The following is a 20095-nucleotide window of genomic DNA, read 5'->3' as shown; positions in this document are numbered from 1 at the left end:
GAATCTCACTTTATGGCCCTCGGTAGAGTGCCATGGCATCACACAGCTCACAGCAACCTCCAACTCCTGGGCTTAAGCGATTCTCTTGCCTCAGCCTCCCGAGTAGCTGGGATTACAGGCACCCACCACAATGCCCGGCTATTTTTTGGTTGCAGTTTGACCGGGGCCGGGTTTGAACCCGCCACCCTCTGTACATGGGACCGGCGCCTTACCGACTAAGCCACAGTCGCTGCCCGAGGAATCCCTATTCAATAAATGGTGTTGGGAGAACTGGTTAGCCACACGTGAAAGACTGAAACTGAACCCGCACTTCTCACTACTTACAAAAATTAACTCACAGTAGATGAAAGATTTAAACCTAAAATACAAAACTATAAAAACCCTAGAAACAAGTCTGGGGAAAACTCTTAATCTTACTGGCCTAGAGAAAGTATTTATGAAGAAAACCCAATCACAGCAACAGCAAAAATAAAAAAATGGGACCTGATCAAGTTAAAAAGTTTTTGCACAGCTAAGAACACAATCAACAAAGCAAAGAGACAAGCTTCAGAATGGGGGTGGGAAAGGGGTTTGATAAGTTCCCCACCCAACAGGAGCAATGCACGAGTACACGGCACACTTCCTGGGTGAAGGACATAACAACTTGGACTTTAACTTTACAAAAGCAAGTATGTAACTTAACCATATGTATACTCATATTAATCTGAAATAAAGCAAAAACAGAAAAATTATCCCAGAATTGTAGCACAGGACTGTAGTCTCAGTTACTAAGTAGGCTAAGGCAGGAGGATTGATTGAGTCCAAGAGTTTGCGATTGCCGTGAATTAGGATGACGACACTGTACTCTACCTCAGGCAACAGAGCAAGACTCTGTGTCAAAGAAAAAAAACAAAAAACAAAAATAAACCAGTACCAGAAGCTAGTCTATAGAAATTCTTTCAATCCATCAAAGTGTAAATTTATAAATAGAGGCTTTTGTTCTTATTAACACTTAGTCCAAAAAGTAGTCTTCTCCTGCTTGATAATTCATTGATTGCAACTATAGAAATTTATACTCTATTGTGATGTTTCAAACATCTGAATAATCTTATCTTTAAAAGTGCCTCCTGGCTCGGCCCCCCCTGTAGCTTAGTGGTTAGGGTGCCAGCCACATACACTAGGCTTGGCGGGTTCAAACCCAGCCTGGGCCTGCTTAACAACAATGACAACTACAACAAAAAAATAGCTGGGGCTTGGCACCCGTAGCACAGTGGTTACGGCGCTGACCATATACACTGAGGCTGGTGGGTTCGAATCCAGCCCAGGCCAGCTAAACAACAATGACAACTGCAACAAAAAAAAAAAATAGCCAGGTGTGGCACTTGTAGTCCTGGCTACTTGGGAGGCTGAGGCAAAAGAATCGCTTAAACCCAAGAGTTTGAGGTTGCTGTGAGCTGTGATACCATGGCACCACTTAAAATAGAAAAACTAGCCAGATTTTAGGGCAAGTGCCTCCCCTACTTGGGAGGCTGAGGCAGGATGAACATTTGAGCCCAAGAGTTTGAGGTTGCTGTGCATTATGACACCACTGCACTCTACCCAGGGCAAAAGAGTGAGACTCTGTTTCCCTTGCCCCCCCAAACAGTTGTTTATATATACATATATATTTCCAACTTTTATAGTTGTTTTTTGTGGAGAGGGTTAGTCAGATACCATTTTAGCCACATTAGGGCTAAAACCAGGAATTTACTTTTTCTGTAACTATTATGTATTATTTTAAAATTTTCTTAACTAGCTCATCTAGAAACATAGTCTTACTGATGGTGATTATTTTTAAAAGTTTTAATGTCCTATATAGATAATTAACTTTCCAGGTGTGTCTTCCTTTCTTCCTTCTTAAGCTGTCACCCTGGGTAGAGTGCTGTGGCATCACAGCTCACAGCAACCTCAAACTCTTGGGCTTAAGCAATTATCTTGCCTCAGCCTCCCAAGTAGCTGGGACTACAGGTGTCCGCCACAACACCTGGCTATTTTTTGGTTGTAGTTGTTGTTGTTTGGCAAGCCAGGGCTGGATTCAAACCTACCAGCTCCGGGGTACATGACTGGTGCCCTGCTGAGCTACAGGTGCTGAGACCACCCCTTTTTTTTTGAGACAGAATCTCACTCTGCTGCCCAAGCTTGAGTAAAGTGACTTGATCACAGTTCACAGCAAGCTCAAACTCTTGGGCTGAAGTGATCCTTTTCAGCTGTCCCCCAGTAGCCTGGACTACAGGCACATATCACTATGCCTGGCTAATTTTTTAAATTAGCCTATGTTGCTTAGGCTGGTCTTGGGCTCCTGGGCTCAAGCAATCCTTCTACACTAGCCTCCTGAAATGCTGAGATTATAGGTGTGAGCCACTGTGTCCAGCTAGGTTTCCTAGACTAGTAAATTCTTTTAAAATTTCAAAGGTACTAATAGATTTCTTCACATTTTTGTTTTTAATTTTATTTTTTTGAGACAGAGTCTCACTTTGTCACCCTTGGTAGAGGGCTGTGGCATCATAGCTCACAGCAACTCCATACTCTTGGGCCCAAGTGATTCTCTTGCTTCAGCCTCACAAGTAGCTTGTACTACAGGCGCCTGCCACAACATTGGGCTATTTTTAGAGATGAGGTCTCACTCTAGCTCAAGCTGGTCTCAAACCTGTGAGATCAGGCAATCCACCTGCCTTGGCCTCCCAAGTGCTAGGATTACAGATGGAGCCACCATGGCTGGCCTTCACTTTTTTTTTTTTTTTTTGAGACAGTCTCACTTTGTCACTCTCGGTAGAGTGCTGTGGCGTTATAGCTTACAGCAACCTCAAACTCTTGGGCTCAAGTGATTCTCTTGCTTCAGCCTCTGGAGTAGCTGAGATTACAGGAGCCTGCCACAACGCCCAGCTCTTTTTTAGAAATAGGGTCTCACTCTTGCTTAGGCTGGTTTCGAACTTCTGAGCTCAAGCAATCCACCCACCTCAGCCTCCCAGAGTGATAGGATTACAAGTGTGAGCCACCGCGCCTGGCCTTCACATTTTTAATTTTAATCTCCATAATTATATATCCTTTCTCATGTCCAATTCTGTGCTTTTTCATCTTTTTCCTTCATTAAACTAGCTAGTACGGTAGGGCATGGTCTATGGAAGGCCTGCATTGAAATATCTGGGATGAAGCACTGGCCCCATATACCTACAGCAGTAGGTTCAAACCTGGCCCCCGCCAAACCAGAACAAAAAATAGCCAGGCGTTGTGGTAGGCACCTATAGTCCCAGCTACTTGGGAGGCTGAGGCAAGAGAATCACATAAGCCCAAGAGCTAGAGGTTGCTGTGACGGAGGGCAACAAAGTGAGACTCTGTCTCTAAACAAACAAAAAAAAGAATACCTGGGATGCATTTAAAAATTACAGATTCTCAGGCCTATTGAATCAGAATCGTCAGGGGTAAAGCCAAATAATCTTCATTCTTAATTAGCACTCTGGATAAGACCTACGTAGTCTTACATTTGAGGGGAAAGTCCACTTCTTGCTTACTTCTCTTAAAAGAAACCAAAAGCAGTTCTTTTTTGATGTCAAAGAATTAGCTTGGACTTTTTTTTTTCCAGTTCTACAGAATTTCTTTTTTTAGAAAACTTAGAAACTAAGCAAATATTTAGCTGTAAATACCTATGATAAATATCTGTTACACATCTAATTATTTACACATCTACATATCTAGAAAATAAGAAAACAGAAAAAATGTTTTTATTTCAGATATAAAAGCTAAATAATTCTGCTTTATACTTAACTTCCTTTCTGTAGCTTTCCTTAGCTTTGTTTGTGTCATTCCTTTTTCTAACTCCTGGATAAGTCTCTTCAACATTTATTGAGGACATGCTATGGGACAGGTATTATGCCAAGCGATGAAATGTTTACTTCATTTATTTTTTATTTACAGTCTGGTAAAGATAGTGTTCTGTGCTTTGCTTTAGCCTTAAGTTCAGTTTTAAGTTCACTTCGACTGCATTTCCTTAAATTTTGATATGTGGTATCAAATATTAATATTTTTGGCTATTAATTATGATTTTATTGTTCTATACTAGACAATGTGACCTGAACTATTTTTGCTTTGGTTACTTGAGGTTTTCCTTGAGATTTAAAACACAATCAATTTTTGGTAATGGATTATGTAACACATTCAAAAAACTCCACAAGTTCACACTGATTCTCAAAAATAGAGAAAAAAAAGAAGGGAGGGAAGGTGCATCTTTACAGAACGTTAGCTGTTAGCTGTAGAAGGAATTAATAGAATTAGAACACCACCATTTTGCAACCTTCAATGTTGTAACCTATTTAGAATCCTAAATTCAAAAACTTGAATTATCAATGGATGCTAAAACCAGTAGGCTTAAGGTTTTGAGGGGAACCAATTGGTCAGAGCCTAGAGTATCACTGGCATGGATTACTAATTAATTATACAGGAAATCATCTTTACAATGGAGACATCTGGCAGTCACAGCGTTACTCATGTCATTAAGCTTAGCATCAACAACCATGGGACATCATGTGCCTTCTGATGTGAAACAATAAGAAGTACATAACATCACATCACCTGGATCTTATTCTTGCCAAAAATGTTTAACCTGGAATGTAACCACGAACCATGTAGAAACAATCAGGCAACTTCAGATTGTGGAGCGTTCTACTCCACAATCTCCAGGACTCTTGAAAGAAGTCAACACAACCAACAATATGTGAATGTTGATTTGATCCTGGATTGGGAAAAGAAATCATCTATTAAAGATATTTTTTGAGACAATTGGCAAATTTAAATATGGACTATATATTAAACGATATTAGGTATATCCGTATTAGATGATATTATAGCATTATTAATTTCACTAGGTGTGATAATGGTATCATTTGCAGCACGATGTCCTTGTCTTTAGGAGATGCCTACCAAAGATTTGGGGAAGGGTTTGCCCATCCACTATTCAGTACTTCCCATTTGAAGTCTCCCAAAGAAGTTGCCATTCTAAATGTCCAATAACTGGACTCCCCTCTGGGGGATTTGAGAGGGGGAGAGATTTTACAGCAGAAACCTGGGGCTTACTTATTAAAATGACTTGTAATCTGTAACACTTTTCCTACAAAGAATACATATTTCTAACTATACTTGCCTGGTTGAGAACAGTTTCCTGGATTTTCTTTTGTTTGTTTTGTTTTTTACACCTTTTACTAGGTAAGGGCTGACTCAGGACCTGCCTCACTGCAGGGAGGGCAGGCCTCTGTCCCCTTGATGGTGATGCCTTAGGTTGTAAATACTGCCTGGGAAGAGCTAACACAGTTGGAATTGCCTTTTCTGTCGACTCTTCACTCCAGGGGTTTGTTCAGTGTAGGGACTGCTACCAAGTGCTAGAAGCTTAGGGGAAAGAAGCAGGAGGACATGTCTCTTAGGCACCGAGGCAGAAGGGCAATTAGGGGGTAAGGAACTCGCAGACCCGGCGAGCCGTGGTCAGCCGGGTGCCAAGCTTTCCAGCTGTGCTCCCAGGGTTTCCACCGGAGCGGCGTCGGTCTGAGTGGTGACCTGGCCACTCCTGAAGGACAAGGCTTAGAGGAGTCGTGTCGTCCGCTTCACCCGTGTTCCCTCGGCCATATCCTCCGGCCCCCTCCACTTCCACGAGAGAAGGCCCCCGGCAAAGACCTGACGCGTCCTAGGTACGCTTGGGGGCACTGGAGCCGTGACGAGGGGCCTGAGGAAAGAGGCGCGAGGGCGAACCTGTCGCAGACAGAGGTGGCGCCTGGCCGCCTACAGCCGGACCGGCCCCCTACGCGCCGGCGGTCCTCCACTCGCGGCGAAGCCTCCGCATCCCACCCGGCGGGGGCGCGCGCCAGGCTGGGCGGGGCCGGCGGGGGCGCGCAGCCTCCGGAAGCGCTTTCCCGGAAGGCTGCGAGACGGCGCCGGCCTCTGGGGGCGGCTTCGGCTATGGCGGCGGGGCGCCGGGAGGTCTCTCCCTAGCCTGGGGAGCCGCGCAGCTGGAGTATGGCCTCGCTTGGGCCGGCCGCGGCAGAAGAGCAGGCGGCGGGGACGGAGGCGGAGCCGGGCGCCGCGGGGCCGCCGTCGCCGTCTTCTCTGGGGCCCCTGCTGCCCCTGCAGCGGGAGCCGCTGTACAACTGGCAGGCGACCAAGGCGTCGCTGAAGGAGCGTTTCGCTTTCCTCTTCAACTCCGAGTTGCTGAGTGATGTGCGCTTCGTGCTGGGCAAGGGCCGCGGCGCCGCGGCGGCCGGGGGCCCGCAGCGCATCCCCGCCCACCGCTTCGTGCTGGCGGCCGGCAGCGCAGTCTTCGACGCCATGTTCAACGGCGGCATGGCCACCACGTCGGCCGAGATCGAGCTGCCGGACGTGGAGCCCGCCGCCTTCCTGGCGCTGCTGAGGTGAGCGGCGGGCGCGGCCCGGCCTGCCCCGGCTCCGCGACGACCTTGGGCCGGGCCCTCTTTGTGGCCCGGGGCCTCGGTTTCCCCCCGAGCCGGTGATGCTCCGGAAGGACGAAATGACAACCCGCGGGCCGGCCGGCCGGCTGCCCCGGGAAGGTGAATGTTAATGCCGTGAATAGTGTACGCTGTTCGGGTGAGGGGCGCGTCTGGACTGTGGCCCAGGCGCCAGGCTAGAGAAGCTGCAGAAAAAGAGGTCTAGCTGAAAAGTCTCCCTACACTGATGTTGGCTTTTTTGTTAACTTATTTTTTTATTTACTTAGTATTTGTGAAGACCTGGGAAAGTGAATACAACTTACTTTTTTATTTACTTACTATTTGTGAAGACCTAGGAAAGTGAATACCAAGACAAGTGTAGGTTTACCTGCCTCGTATGTCTGCAGACAGGGTCACATTTGTTCCCTCGATGTGACGAGTTTGCCTTTGGTTATTTGAGGCTAGAAAATTGACATCTGATACATTTTTTAAATAAATTCTTTTTAATATAAAGGAATCATAATTTATAGTTTGGATCACACCAGTCCCGTTAGGGAGGTGTACGTATTGTTTCCTGCATTTTACAAATGGAACTGAGGCCCAGAAAACAAGTTAACTTGCCCAAGGTTGTTACCTGAACACCATTGTATTCGGTTATACTAAGATGGTTTAAACTGTCAGAGTAGAAGTTGTTAAAGTAGCAGGGTTATGGGTAGTGCAGAAGCAAAAACAGGTAGGTCAGTGAGACAGAATAGACCTGTCTACAAACGCTCAATCTGAAAGAACTACAGGAAATTAGACATAAAGTTCACATAACTAATATCAATGTACACAGCTATGATTTAATAAAAAAAAAAAAAGTTCACATAACTAGAAATAAACACTAAGGTCCTGCTAATAAATGGATAATGGGCAGGATAGATAATTTAGAGGAAAAAACACAATTAAATGAAGAATGTTTAAACTCATGAAATTAAAATTAAAAGGGCCAGGTATTTTTCCCTTCCATTAACCCCAACAGAAATTTTTAAGATACAAATCTAAGGAGCACTTTCTGACAAAAGTGGTAGTAAAAACACTTTGGGAAAAGTTTGGTGCTGTAGATTTTCTTCCCACACATGAGAAGCATTCAAGTACTGAAAAATTGTAATATTTATGGTGGCCTAATTTATAGCAGTGAGGTAGTAGGCAACTGTAGGGAATGGCTAGATAAAACAATGATAGTTTCACTTGATGGGATATAGTGTGGTCTCTAAATGTGATACTTATAAAGACTAGGTAATAACATGGAAAATATTTATAATAAATAGAAATTGAAACTGCACCATGATTACAGTTGTGAAAAGAAAGAACAAACATCATGTACCTAGAGATGAAGAAAAGGAGGAAAGTACCAAAATGCTAGTAAGTACAGGCACATTGGTGGTAGGATGAAAGTTATCTTTTCTTCTTGTTTCCCATATTTTGTGTCAAGTTATTTCAGTTACATTTATTACAGAAGAAAAAGCAAGTTGAAAGCTAGGATCTAGGTCATTTTGGTTTTTGGTTTCAAGTTGACCAAGAGGATTGGATATAGCTTATTTAGATGTTGTAGAGCAGAAATATTTTTCACAGTGATCTGTGGGCCCTTGGCATTGTAATCTCCTGGGGTGTTCATTAAATTTGTAAGTCTTTCCTCTCTCCTTATAGTATCATAATACTAATTCAGAGGCGAGACCTTGACAGCATTTTAAATACTCTCCTTAAGTGGTATTTATGCCAGCTAAATTTGAGAGCCACCGATCTAAAAAGATTGTTGGGCAGCATTTTCCTTTAAAAAAAATTTAGATTGCCAAGATAAGAATGTAGAGGAAAATGAGTATTTCATATTTTCATAGAAGCTAATAATCAGTTGATTCTTTCCTAACAATAGAAGTTAATTTTAGAGTTCTTAAAATGTAGTGCAGTGCAATTTGACTTCTTATTTTTAAGTTTTCTGTGGTGTGTTTATCCTTCAGGTTCTGGTCATTGTTTTATTCTGAAATTGATCTCTGGACTGATTTCTGAACTTAGGTATTGACTGGCTGTGACACATAGATGTTGTACTTACCTAATACTGTGTGACAAAAAGATGCCTGCTGGTACTTGCTCAGTTAGAAAAGCAGGCTGGCTTGGGCATACTTTTATTATGTTTACAACTTGAATAGTTAACATTACTTAAACACAAAGGAACTTAAGTTTGAAGCCTTTAAGGAAACTGCTTGCTGTAACCTGCCTGACTTCTACATGTTGTACTTCAGTTGTTCATTTGACAGATACTTACTATGTGCCTCCCTGTACCAATCCCTGTTTTAGGTGGTTGGGATAAAGCAGTAAACAAGAAAAAGTCCTTGCCCTCTTGAAGCATGTAATCTTACTAGAAGAAGCAAAGATATAATACAGTGTCAAGTACTAATGAATGTTTTGAATAAAAATAATCAAGTCTCAAGAGAAGGAACATTCTAAGCAAGGAAAATATTCTAGGGAGGTCCTAAGTTTCTCTTGTTGGAGGAGGAACACAGTAGTGAACCACTGTGATGTGAGCAGAGTAGGGAGAAGTGGTAGAAGATGAGGTCAGAAAGATAGGCCAGGCTGGATTGTGTGGGGTTTTACAGACATGGAGGGACTTTTGCGTTTCTTCTGGTATGTGATGGAAAGCCTTTGGCAGTTTTCAACAGGGTACTGCTTTGATTAGATTTAAGTTTTAAAAAACTCACTCTGTGAGGTTAGAAATTAGACTGTGGGAGAGTAACTTAGGCAGCAGGGTGATAAACTAAGAGGCTTTGGGTAGCCCAGGTAAGAGGTGATGATGGTTATACCTTGGAGGTAACAATGGACAAGATGAGAAGTAGTCACATTCTAGATATATTTTAAAGGGAGGGCTTCCAAGACATGTAAGTAGGGGTACAGACAAGAGATATGAATCTGGAGTTTAGGGGAGTATAAATTTGAAAGTTCAGTGACTGGTAATTGAACTGTGAGACCAAATGAGATTTCCTAGGGAAGGAATGTAGATTGTGAAGAGCGGTCCATGGATGAGTGAGCCCTAGGATCTTCCAACATGTAGAGAAGTAGAAGAGGAAAGGAGCATGAAAGGAAACTGCGAAGCACCTGTCAGTGGAATTAGAAGGGAAAGCTTGACAGTTTTTGTTTTAAAAAAAAAGTAAGGAGCATGGTATTCTGAAAGTCAAGTTGAAGAAAACATTTCAAGAAAGAGAGTGGAAAACTTTGTCAAAGGTGGAAAGTGTTAAATGCTGTTGGGAGTTTGTAAAAATGAGGACATTGAGTTGATTGTTAGTATTGACAAGATGGAGGCTATTAATAAACGCTGCAAAAAATGATTTCATTTGATTATGTTGAGGAGAAAAGGGGAAAGTGAGGAACTGTAGGCAGAGTTGGTATAAACAATTCTCTCAGGAGTTTTGTTGTGAAAAGGAACAGAGAAATGGCATGATGGCTGGAAGTGGGCATGGCATAACTGTTCCTCAGGATTGTGTCCCAGCTGTTGTCTTCCTTTCTCCATAAACCCATGACATAACTTATTCCCTCATCTGTATCTCCCCGGCCCTGCTTAGCTTCACACTTTCATGTCCAACTGGACCATAAAACAAAAATGTCTTGTACCCATGCAGATGGACATGTAATTAATAAAAATACTCGACATTTAGTGAGTGCTTACTGTGTGCCATTTCCTATTCCTAAGCACCGTTGTCTTTGAGGCAGCACCCTTCAGTCAGCTTTTACCATAATGGTATATAAGTCAGTGGTTCTCAACTTTCCTAATGCTGCGACCCTTTAATACAGTTCCTGTGGGTCGTGACCCACAGGAGAACCACTGCTATCCCTGAAGCAACAGTTTATTCTCACTTGTGATTCTGTGGGTCAGCTGGGAAGTGACTTGTGGGCTTGGCTTCTAGTTGTAGTTCACTTCTAGTCTACATATTTTTCTTCCTTTTTGGACCATTTCTGAGGATTCTACCCTGTTCGCTTCATTTTTTTTTTTTCCTGCATTGCTTCAATCAGACTACTGCCATTAGACTTCACTCTCCATTCACATTGTTAACAATTATCTCTGATATCCAAATATTGTCATATGATTCCCCCGAATCTTTTTTTTTTTTTTTTCAGACAGGGTCTTTATTGCCCAGTCTAGCATGCAGTGGCATCATCACATTTCCCAGCAACCTCAAACTCTTGGGCTCACACAGTCCTGCCTCAGCCTCCCAAATAGCTGGGACTATAGGAGCATGCCCCATGTCTGGCTAATTTTTTTATTTTTTATAGAAATGGAGTCTCACTCTTGCTCAGGCTGGTCTCAAACTCTTGGCCTCAAGTGATCCTCCTGCCTTAGCCTCCTAAGGGTTAGTATTACAGGCATGAGCCACACTGCCTGGCCTGATTCCCCTAAACCTTTTAATAACTTTTTTGGCCTATGGGATAAAGTTTAAACACTAGCAGATACACAGAACCTTTGTGATTTGATCTCTGTTTTCTCCTCTTTCTCTCCATTCCCTCAGCATTTCAGCGTTTTAGTGCTCACCTTCTAAGGCCTCCTTACCTTTGTACTTCTCTCTCTTTCTGCCTATACCTCCACACTTAATTACTGTACTTTAAATAATCTTCAGACTTTACCTTGTCTATGAGAATTCCACCCGCAGGCAGAATTGTACAATGGCTCATCTAATCTCTCATAGCATGTTTTGGTTATCTATTGCTGTAGGACAGACCATTCCAACACCTTGTGGTTTAAACAACCATTTTATTATCTTTCTGATTTGTGGATTGACTGGGATCACCTGGGTGCTTATTTGTCATCTATGTGGTTGTGGTTAGATAAAATAGTTGAGAAAGAAGACTTTTATCCTGGGCTAGCATCATTTAGAGGTTTGACTCAGATTTGGGGATGAGTCAAAAAACCCTTTTTTCCCTTTCCACATGGTTGCTCTGGCTGGTCTCTCCAGTAGGGTAGTGTGACTTCTTGGCTCATTACTCCTGATCGCATAAAAGCAGGAGCCTGCAAGGCATCCATAAGGTATAGGCCCCAGACTGGCATAGTGTCACTTTTCCATATTCTGTTGGTTAAAGAGATTTACATAGGACAGGCTCAGATTTGTCATAGAAGAACTCTATATAAGGGCATGAATACTGGACAGCATAATTTATTGGGGAACATCTTTAGAGATTTGTATTAGATATTAGTGTTTAATATATATTTGTTATTATAACATTAGTTTTTGGGCCACATGCAGATTATTTGAGGACTGTTTTGCTTATCTGTCACGTTGGATATCATGAGAATTATGCATGGACCTTTTCTCCTGCTCATCAGCTGTCGTTAGTGTTTGTGTGGTTTAGTGTGTGGCCCAAGACAGCTTTTATTCTTCTGAAGTGTGGCAGAAAAGAGAAAAGTTGCAGTACAGTAAAATGCTATTCAGATTTGTATCCTAGGAGCAATAGGCTGTACCACCAGCCTTGGTGTGTAGTGGGCTATACCATCTAGGTCTGTGTAAGTGCACTCCATGACGTTTACACAACAAAATTGCCCCACAGTGCATCTCTTAGAACATTTCTCCATCATTAAGCAATGGATGACTATGTAAACTTTTAATGGGCAAAGCTATCTTTCCCATATTTTTATCTCTAGGACCTACTACAGTGTCTGTATATAATAAGTCCTCCAGTTTTTTTAATGAAATGAACGGATCAGTAGTGGTACAAGTTTTTTTATACAGAATCTTGTGATGATTTTAATATAAAATCAGGTTTTCACCTTAGCCTTTTAAAAATTATAATTAGATTAAATATAACTTGCGTTTTACCTTTTTGGAAAGGTAAAACATTCATCTTTAGGGAGAAAATAGGAATAGTTTGAGGACATATAATAATTTCTCTGTGCTCTTATCCTTAGGGGGTTACATATAGGCACTTAAGCGGTCATTTTAAAATTTAAAGAATTGTGACAACATTGAATTTGATTTCTTTTTTTTTTTTTTCTCAGAGTCTCACTTTATCGCCCTCGGTATAGTGCTGTGGTGTCACAGCTCACAGCAACCTCCAGCTCTTGGGCTTAGGTGATTTCTCTTGCCTCAGCCTTCCGAGTAGCTGGGACCACAGGCACCCGCCACAATGCCTGGCTATTTTTTGTTTGCAGTTTGGCCAGGGCGGGGTGTGAACCTGCCACCCTCAGTATATGGGGCTGGCGCCCTACTCAGTGAGCCACAGGTACCGCCCTGAATTTGATTTTTTAATTATGCTTTAAATCTTGGCTGGCTTACATTTTTTGTATTATAGAAACACTCAAGTAGAAATGTAGACAATATGTTTAAGTAAAATATGAGCCAAGAAGATTTTTTTTTTTGATGGATTTTCATTTAATTTCTGAGTAACATACAAAGAGTTATAAAAGCATATAAAGTACTTGCCTGGTTCTACTAAAATCTTATAGCCAGGGTAATATCTAGAAGAATTTCACGAAGTCAAACAATTTTTAATCCAAATTAAATCGAAGACACTGATGAAAACTACATTCTCATCTTTAAAGTATGCCTGTCTTATGTCCTTGTTTTCACTCGTGAAATAATCATCAAACAACAAAAAAGATTGCTTAAACTGACTGCAATAAAATTACAGGTTTCTTTTTTATGACAAAGAACATAATGAACAAAATTAAAAGATAAGCCACAGACTAGGTTTTACAAAGGATTTGTAAGGTTTTTTTTTTAAGACAAAAGATTTTTTTTGTTTATTTTTTTGTTATTGTTTATTTTTTTATTTCTTTTTTATGACAAAAGGTTTCTTTTTTTATGACAAAGAACATAATGAACAAAATTAAAAGAATAAGCCAGACTAGGTTTTAACAAAAGATTGATATATCCAGAATATAATAACAGTACTTACAAATAAAAAAAAATTATCTCAAATGTCCAAAAATTACACTGCTGCTTCAGAAATCTGAACTCATACTTCAGGTTGGAGGTTGCTATGAGCTGTGACGCCACAGCACTCTACCAAGGGTGATAAAGTGAGACTCTGTCTCTTAAAAAAAAAAAGGGAATGGGCTAGAAATCTGAATAGGAACAGAGATGATAAAATGTTTTCTTGTTTACTTCTCAAAGTCTGGGCCTCAGAGTGCTAGGATTACAGGTGTGAGCCACTGAACCCTGTTCAGTGTTCCTTTCTTGTCATGGCCAACCACACATGGGGCCCTAGAGAGGACATTGTGTGTGAAAGCACCAAATCCTAGCCACTAGACCATCAGGGAAAGGTGGGATTGTATGTGATAGAAAGATCGGTATGCTATTCTGTACCTCTGCCGCCATTTAAAATGTATTTCTAGGAGGGAGAATGTATATGACTCCAAACAACAATGTGGTCCCTTAGCCCAAAGGGAAGGACCACAATTCCCTGAGGTAGCAAATAAGCTTGTTTCTTCATTCTTTAAAAATCTCTACTTTGAGGGTGCAGAGGTTCCTTTTGCCCCTCCAACTCTCAGCTCCCAGGCTTACTGGATATGGTAGGAGATTGCCATCTGGACATCCTTATGAAAGGCTGCCAATTGGTCAGAAAACCCAAGGTGGATTGAGATGGCCCTTGTGCACTAACCATTTTATTCCTTGTAGTGCTTAATGGCAGGTGGAGGAAGTACTGGTCCTTTAGTGATCCTGAAGTTTCAGGAATAACATGCTTAAGTCTTTAATTCTATTTTTGTTTCTACCATGTTTGGAGCCAAGAAGATTTTTAAATGACTTTTTTCTTATTAAAAATGAAAATATTTTCCCTATTATTGTTACATAGAAACCTGTACTGACTTACCTAGTCAATTGACATTATTTATTATGACTTACACAGGTGCCCGCACTGTGCCTGACACTGTAAGAACGATGAAGAGGAAAAAAAACCATACACAGAGATCCTTCTTTTATTGTTCTTTGTCTAGTACTTAATTTTATTTTATATTAATTTTTTTTTCTTTTTGAGACAGAGTCTCACTTTGTCACCCTTGGTAGAGTGCCGTGGCGTCGCAGACCACAGCAACCTCCAGCTCTTGGGCTTGGGTGATTCTCTTGCCTCAGCCTCCTGAGTAGCTAGGACTACAGCTAGGACTACTACTAGCCTGGCACAATGCCGGGCTATTTTTTTGTTGCAGTTTGGCCGGAGCTGGGTTTGAACCCACCACCCTCGGTATATGGGGCTGGTGCCCTACTCACTGAGCCACAGGTGCTGCCCAGTACTTAATTTTTAACTTGTAGTGCTCCAGAAGAGAAACCTGGCTGGACAGTTATAATTCATAGTGTTAACAAGATTAAAAAACAAGCCAACTGCTTAGGAGATGTATAACACTATCTGATAATTAGATCAGAAAAAAAAATCCTGATGAAGTCTCCGCATGCAGGCATTCCTATAATGAATGGTGTCTTTGGTCTGTATGCTTTAGATATAGTTGATTCTTAAAATTATTATTTGATATAAGCCAAAGGTACATTACCAAGGTATAATTTAATAAAAGCAGTTTGAATGGGAGGGGGTCTCATACAAAATAGCGTAAAAACAATTCTCTCTTGTTCTTGGAATGTTCTTCCCACCCTCTTTTCATATTCAGGGTCTTATCTCAAGTAGAAATTTCTCTACAAAGCTTTTCCTAAATCAGAGATCTTCCTAAATCTGAGCCCCCAATGACAGATTTGCATAAAAGCATGTACTTCAACTTTGTGGCACTTGTCTTTTTAAGTTTGAAACTACTCAAATATGAAGGTAATGGCGATAAAGGCCCCACATTTCTGCTGTGTTTCACAACACCAGTAATTTTTACCCTCGGAAAGTTAAGGCAGGTGTAAAGATTTCTACCTCGTGCTTAAAGCAAAAATGGCATAAGTTTGTCTAGTTCATGAAGGGAATTGAGGATGCTCTTAGCACATGTGCACTTTCTCTCTCCCTCACTCTTCCATTCTCTCCCTCTCTTTCTCAATTAAAATGACTATTACCAGTGAGAGTGAGACCCCCAACTCCTAAAAAAATGAAAAACCCAGCCGGGCACTGTGGCGAGCGCCTGTAATCCCAGTGGCTTCTGGACACTGAGGCAGTGGGATGCCCACAGCACAAGTCTGAGGTTGCAGTGAGCAAAGACGCCATTGCACTCTGCTCAGGGCATGGGGTGGGACTCTGTCTCAACAAAAAAAGGAAAAGACAATCTGTTACTATAAGGAGAAAGAGGGATTGGGAGGACCAGCAGTGTAAAAAGCAGAAAGCAGATGTAATTGCAGTGTAAAAAGCAGGTGAAAGCTGGCTGATGGATAAACTAGAGAGGCTGAATCTGGAGCCCAGAATCCAGAGCTTTCAAAGCTGCAGTGGAAGTGGGGGCTGCCATTCTTGGTTCTGGGCTAGGAGTTAGAAGTAAGGAGGGTGAAAAGGAAAAGGCAGTGCTGGAACTTGGAAATTAAAGCCTGCATGTTGACCATCCCTCATACCGCTCTTGCAGACTAATTCCCTGTGAGAACTGACAAGCTCATCTAAATAAATTGAATAAACTGCCTATAGAAACTGGGACTGCTGGTGAGATCCCAGGGTTAAGCTCTCATAATGGCATTGAGGGGTCCCTGACCCCAAGTCTGGCTTCCCAGTGTACTACAAGGTGGCAGTCGACAAGCTTTTGTGTACACACCCAGCCAATCTTTCCATTTTGGAGAGAGTTTTATTTTGTTTTTCTTTTTCTTTTTTTCTTGAGACTGAGCCTCAAGCTGTCACCCTGGGTGGAGTGCTGTGGCATCACAGCTCACAGCAACTTACAACTCCTGGGCTTAAGCGATTCTGCTGCCTCCACCTCTCAAGTAGCTAGGACTACAGGCGCCCACCACAACGCCCAGCTACATATATATATTACATATATATATATATATTTTTTTTTTTTTTTTTTTCTGGTTGCAGCTGTTGTTGTTTGGCAGCCCCAGGCTGGATTCGAACCCGCCAGCTCAGGTGTATGTGGCTGGCGCCTTAGCAGCTTGAGCCACAAGTGCCGAGCCAAGAGTTTTATTTTGAATACAGAACAACTACCGTAATACTGAACTTGGAGGTAGTCACTAATCATTTGACATATAAGGAAAATCAGAACATGAATAACAAAGACTGAAATAAACAGAACAGCTGATTCTTAAAGATTAATAGGTAATTTAGGAACAGAAGAGAACTTTTAAAATTTTGGTTAATAACATCCAAACCTGAGACCTGAGATCTATCCATAAAACCAAGACAATGCTGTGGAGAAAAAAGGAATATCCAAAAGAAAAAAGCAGAAGTTCTTAGAAATTTAAACATATGATTGCTGGTGTGAAAAATGGGAGGATACTAAAAAGTAAAAGTAAGTAAATCTTACAAAATGCAGAGGAAGATAGCATTAAAAATAAGATCATGTACAAATAAGTAGCCAACATTTACTGAGGCTAATTTTTTTCTTAGGCACTATTCAAAATTCTTTATGTTTTAATTTAGTTAATCCTCATGACATTATGAAGTATTGTCATTCTCATCTGTTTTTAGAGAGGCCACAACTTGCTTCAAAGTCACAGAGCTAGCAAGTGATAGAACAGGCTCAACCCAAAACAGTCTCTTTTTTCTCCTAGTGGCCTTAGACCTGGTATGGCACTAGAAACAGTGGTGTGTTAGGATAAACAGCTCTCGTGTTTCCTCAGCCTTGGTTTTTCACTGGTAAATTGTAGGTAATACATACAGAGCCTAACAATGATGTGTTAGGATAAACAGCTTTCCTGTTTCCTCAGCCTTAGTTTTTCATTAGTAAATTGCAGATAATACATATAGTGCCTAAATGGGAGGATTAAATGATGATGGTATTTGTCTTATAGTAGGCATTCAACAAATGTTAACTTTCTTTTTTTTTTTTTTTTTTTTTTTGAGACAAAGTCTCACTTTGTCTCCCCCAGTGGAGTGCTGTGACGTGACAGCTTACAACAACCTCAAACTCTTGGGCTGAAATGATTCTCTTGCCTCAGCCTCCTGAGTAGCTGGGGCTGCAGGTGCTCCCGCAATGCCCAGCTATTTTTAGAAACAGAGTCTCACTTTTGCTCAGGCTGGTCTCAAACCTGTGAGCTCAGGCAATCCACCTGCCTCAGCCTCTGAGAGTGCTGGGATTACAGGCATGAGCCACTGTGCCTGAGCCTTTCTTTTCTTTTTATTCATTTCCCTCCCCCAGCCATGAAGGACTGAGCCTTACTTAGTTATTAATTTCGTATACTCATCACAAAATATGGCACCTAACATTAAGTGAGCATTGCCCAACTTGGGTCTCTAAAAAGGGTTTTGGAGAAAAAAATATGTAAAAACAGTATAATCCTGAAAAATAGCAACCTTTGGTTTTGAACCAGAGGTATAAGGGACTCTGCCTCCATGCCTGTAGTTCAAGGAGTAGGGCTCCAGCGCCATATACTGGAGTGGTGGGTTCAAACCCTGGCCCGGCCAAAAACTGCAAAAACAAAAGGGGGGGGGTCTGCCTCCACTTGAAATAGTTGTTAGGATAATGATTCCGAGGAATGCCAGGATTTGGTTAGGGTGGGAAATTGGGAGTATTGCTGACTAGGCTTTCATCATGGGTAGTGATTATGGCCATAGGAATAAGGGGCTGGGAAGAGAGTAAGGACAGGCAAAAGAATTTGGTTTTCCTCACTTCAGGGTAGTAGAGTATTCTGAAAGAAAATAATAGGTTTTCTTAAACCTTTGTTTTACAACTTGGGTCCTGGAAATAAATGTTCTGATGTCTTTAATTATTGCTAAATTAAATAATTGTTCCTCATGTCATACTTCTCCAGTATCCTCAACTATCTTAAGTACCGCTGAGAACTGGATGGTGAGCACAAGTGTCTCTGAGGAGCCATGAAAGGGGCCTAAAGTTGATAACACAAAAGCTCAAGTATAGTTTAACAAGAACTGCCCAGATCTTCTCTCAGAACGTTATGCTTTAATCTCAGTCTTGAGAAGCTAATTTATCTGTCTAATGACCTAGCAGTTAGAATAGTGGTTCTCAACCTTCCTAATACCGCAGCCCTTTAATACAGTTCCTGTGGGTCATAACCCATTGGTTCAGAACCACTGAGTTAGAAGCAGTGAACTAGGAAGAGGACAGAATTGGGATGATAGAGGGAAAATTGGACCTAAATACCCACCAAACAAATGGCAACATGGGGTCATTTAATATGTTGTTAAACTGTGTTATTCCTCCAAAGCCTTAACCCAGAGTAAGAAGGTACTATTATCAGGAAATAATAACTATTTTGACAGGTAGAGATAGGACCTTAGACACCTGTAGATTTACTTAAGTGAACATCTTTTACTGAGGGAGAAAGGAGTGTGTGAGGTGCTAAAAAGAACTCTGAAGACTAGGCTTAGTGACCTGGGTTTGTGTCACGGTCTTCACTTATCTGTGGTCTCTATAAAATGGTGAAGTCTTCTACCTCTCAGGATTAAGTAAGAATAAAATGAGATGATAAATGTACAAATGTGCTGTAGACTGCCAAGTCTGATACAATTTTGAGATAGTTTTTCAGTTTGCTTATTATGTTTTAAAATATTCCTCAGAGGTTTAACTCTGCTGATTGCTTGTCTAAAGTATTACTAAGCATTTCTGCAAATTTCCCAATTGCTTTCCAGATTTCTGTATTCAGATGAAGTTCAGATTGGCCCAGAAACAGTTATGACAACTCTTTATACTGCCAAGAAATATGCAGTCCCAGCCTTGGAAGCACATTGTGTGGAGTTTCTCACCAAACATCTTAGGGCAGATAATGCCTTTATGTTACTTACTCAGGTAAGTAAATGTAACTAAAGGATGTATTATTGTAGCTTAAAAATCAAACATTTTTATGTTTTATATGTATTCATATTTTATCTGAATATTGAATATTTCCCGGATAACTAATTTTAATCATAATTTTATAGTACATGTAATTATTTTTATATCATTCATGGAAATATATCTTTCATGAGATTTTAGAATTGAAAGTTAGAGTTAAAAAAAAAAAGAAAAAAAGAAAGTTAGAGTTAATATATTGCTGGATCATATAGGTGAAGAAGCTGAGGCCTTACATAATGGAGTATTGTTGCTCAGGGTTAGATAGCTGCTTGGGATTGGAGTTGGGAATTAAGATCCAGTGTTTCTGCAATGAGAGTATAATAGTCTAAGATTTTCTGGACATCTTTATTCTCAGTTTTTGCTGGATCTAGAATAAAGATAGAATAGTTATAAGTCCAGAAAAGTTTTAAGATTTCCCTGTCTTTGGACCTATATCTGGAATATTGCTTATCTACTCCTAGAGGAGTTAGAATTTTAGGTTTATGTGAAATATCCTTCTTTGACATTTTAAATTGTTTTCACTAAATATAGTGAATGTATTACATCTCCATACCAAAAATGCATGTAAGTGTACAGTCTAATGAATTTTTGTAAGCTGAATACCTCTATAGAACCATTAACCTAGTTCTTAACATTTATTAGTTAGCATTTGTTAAATGCCTGTAATCTGAGCTTTATAATTTGCATATAAATAAACTTTTTCTTTTTAGACAGTGTGGTAATGCTCTTGTACAAATTGTTTTAAAAAATCTGAGTTAATAAAATATAATTCTATTTGATGTTA

General features: G+C 40.9%; 1 protein-coding gene across 1 annotated transcript in view; it reads left to right on the top strand.

Moving 5' to 3' along the window:
- Positions 1-5848: 5848 nt before the first annotated feature.
- BTBD1 (BTB domain containing 1) overlaps positions 5849-20095 on the top strand; it is a 58145-nt gene continuing 43898 nt past the window's right edge. The window contains exons 1-2 of the mRNA XM_053593327.1: positions 5849-6407; positions 19110-19266. Coding sequence (XP_053449302.1) covers positions 6016-6407; positions 19110-19266 — 549 coding nt within the window. The 5' untranslated portion in view covers positions 5849-6015. The remainder of the gene's footprint in view (positions 6408-19109; positions 19267-20095) is intronic.

The sequence above is a fragment of the Nycticebus coucang genome, chromosome 6 (genome assembly GCF_027406575.1).
Source record: "Nycticebus coucang isolate mNycCou1 chromosome 6, mNycCou1.pri, whole genome shotgun sequence".
NCBI classification, from domain to species: domain Eukaryota; kingdom Metazoa; phylum Chordata; class Mammalia; order Primates; family Lorisidae; genus Nycticebus; species Nycticebus coucang.
Note: the sequence above shows the minus strand (reverse complement) of the source record. Positions and strands in the feature narration are given on the sequence as shown.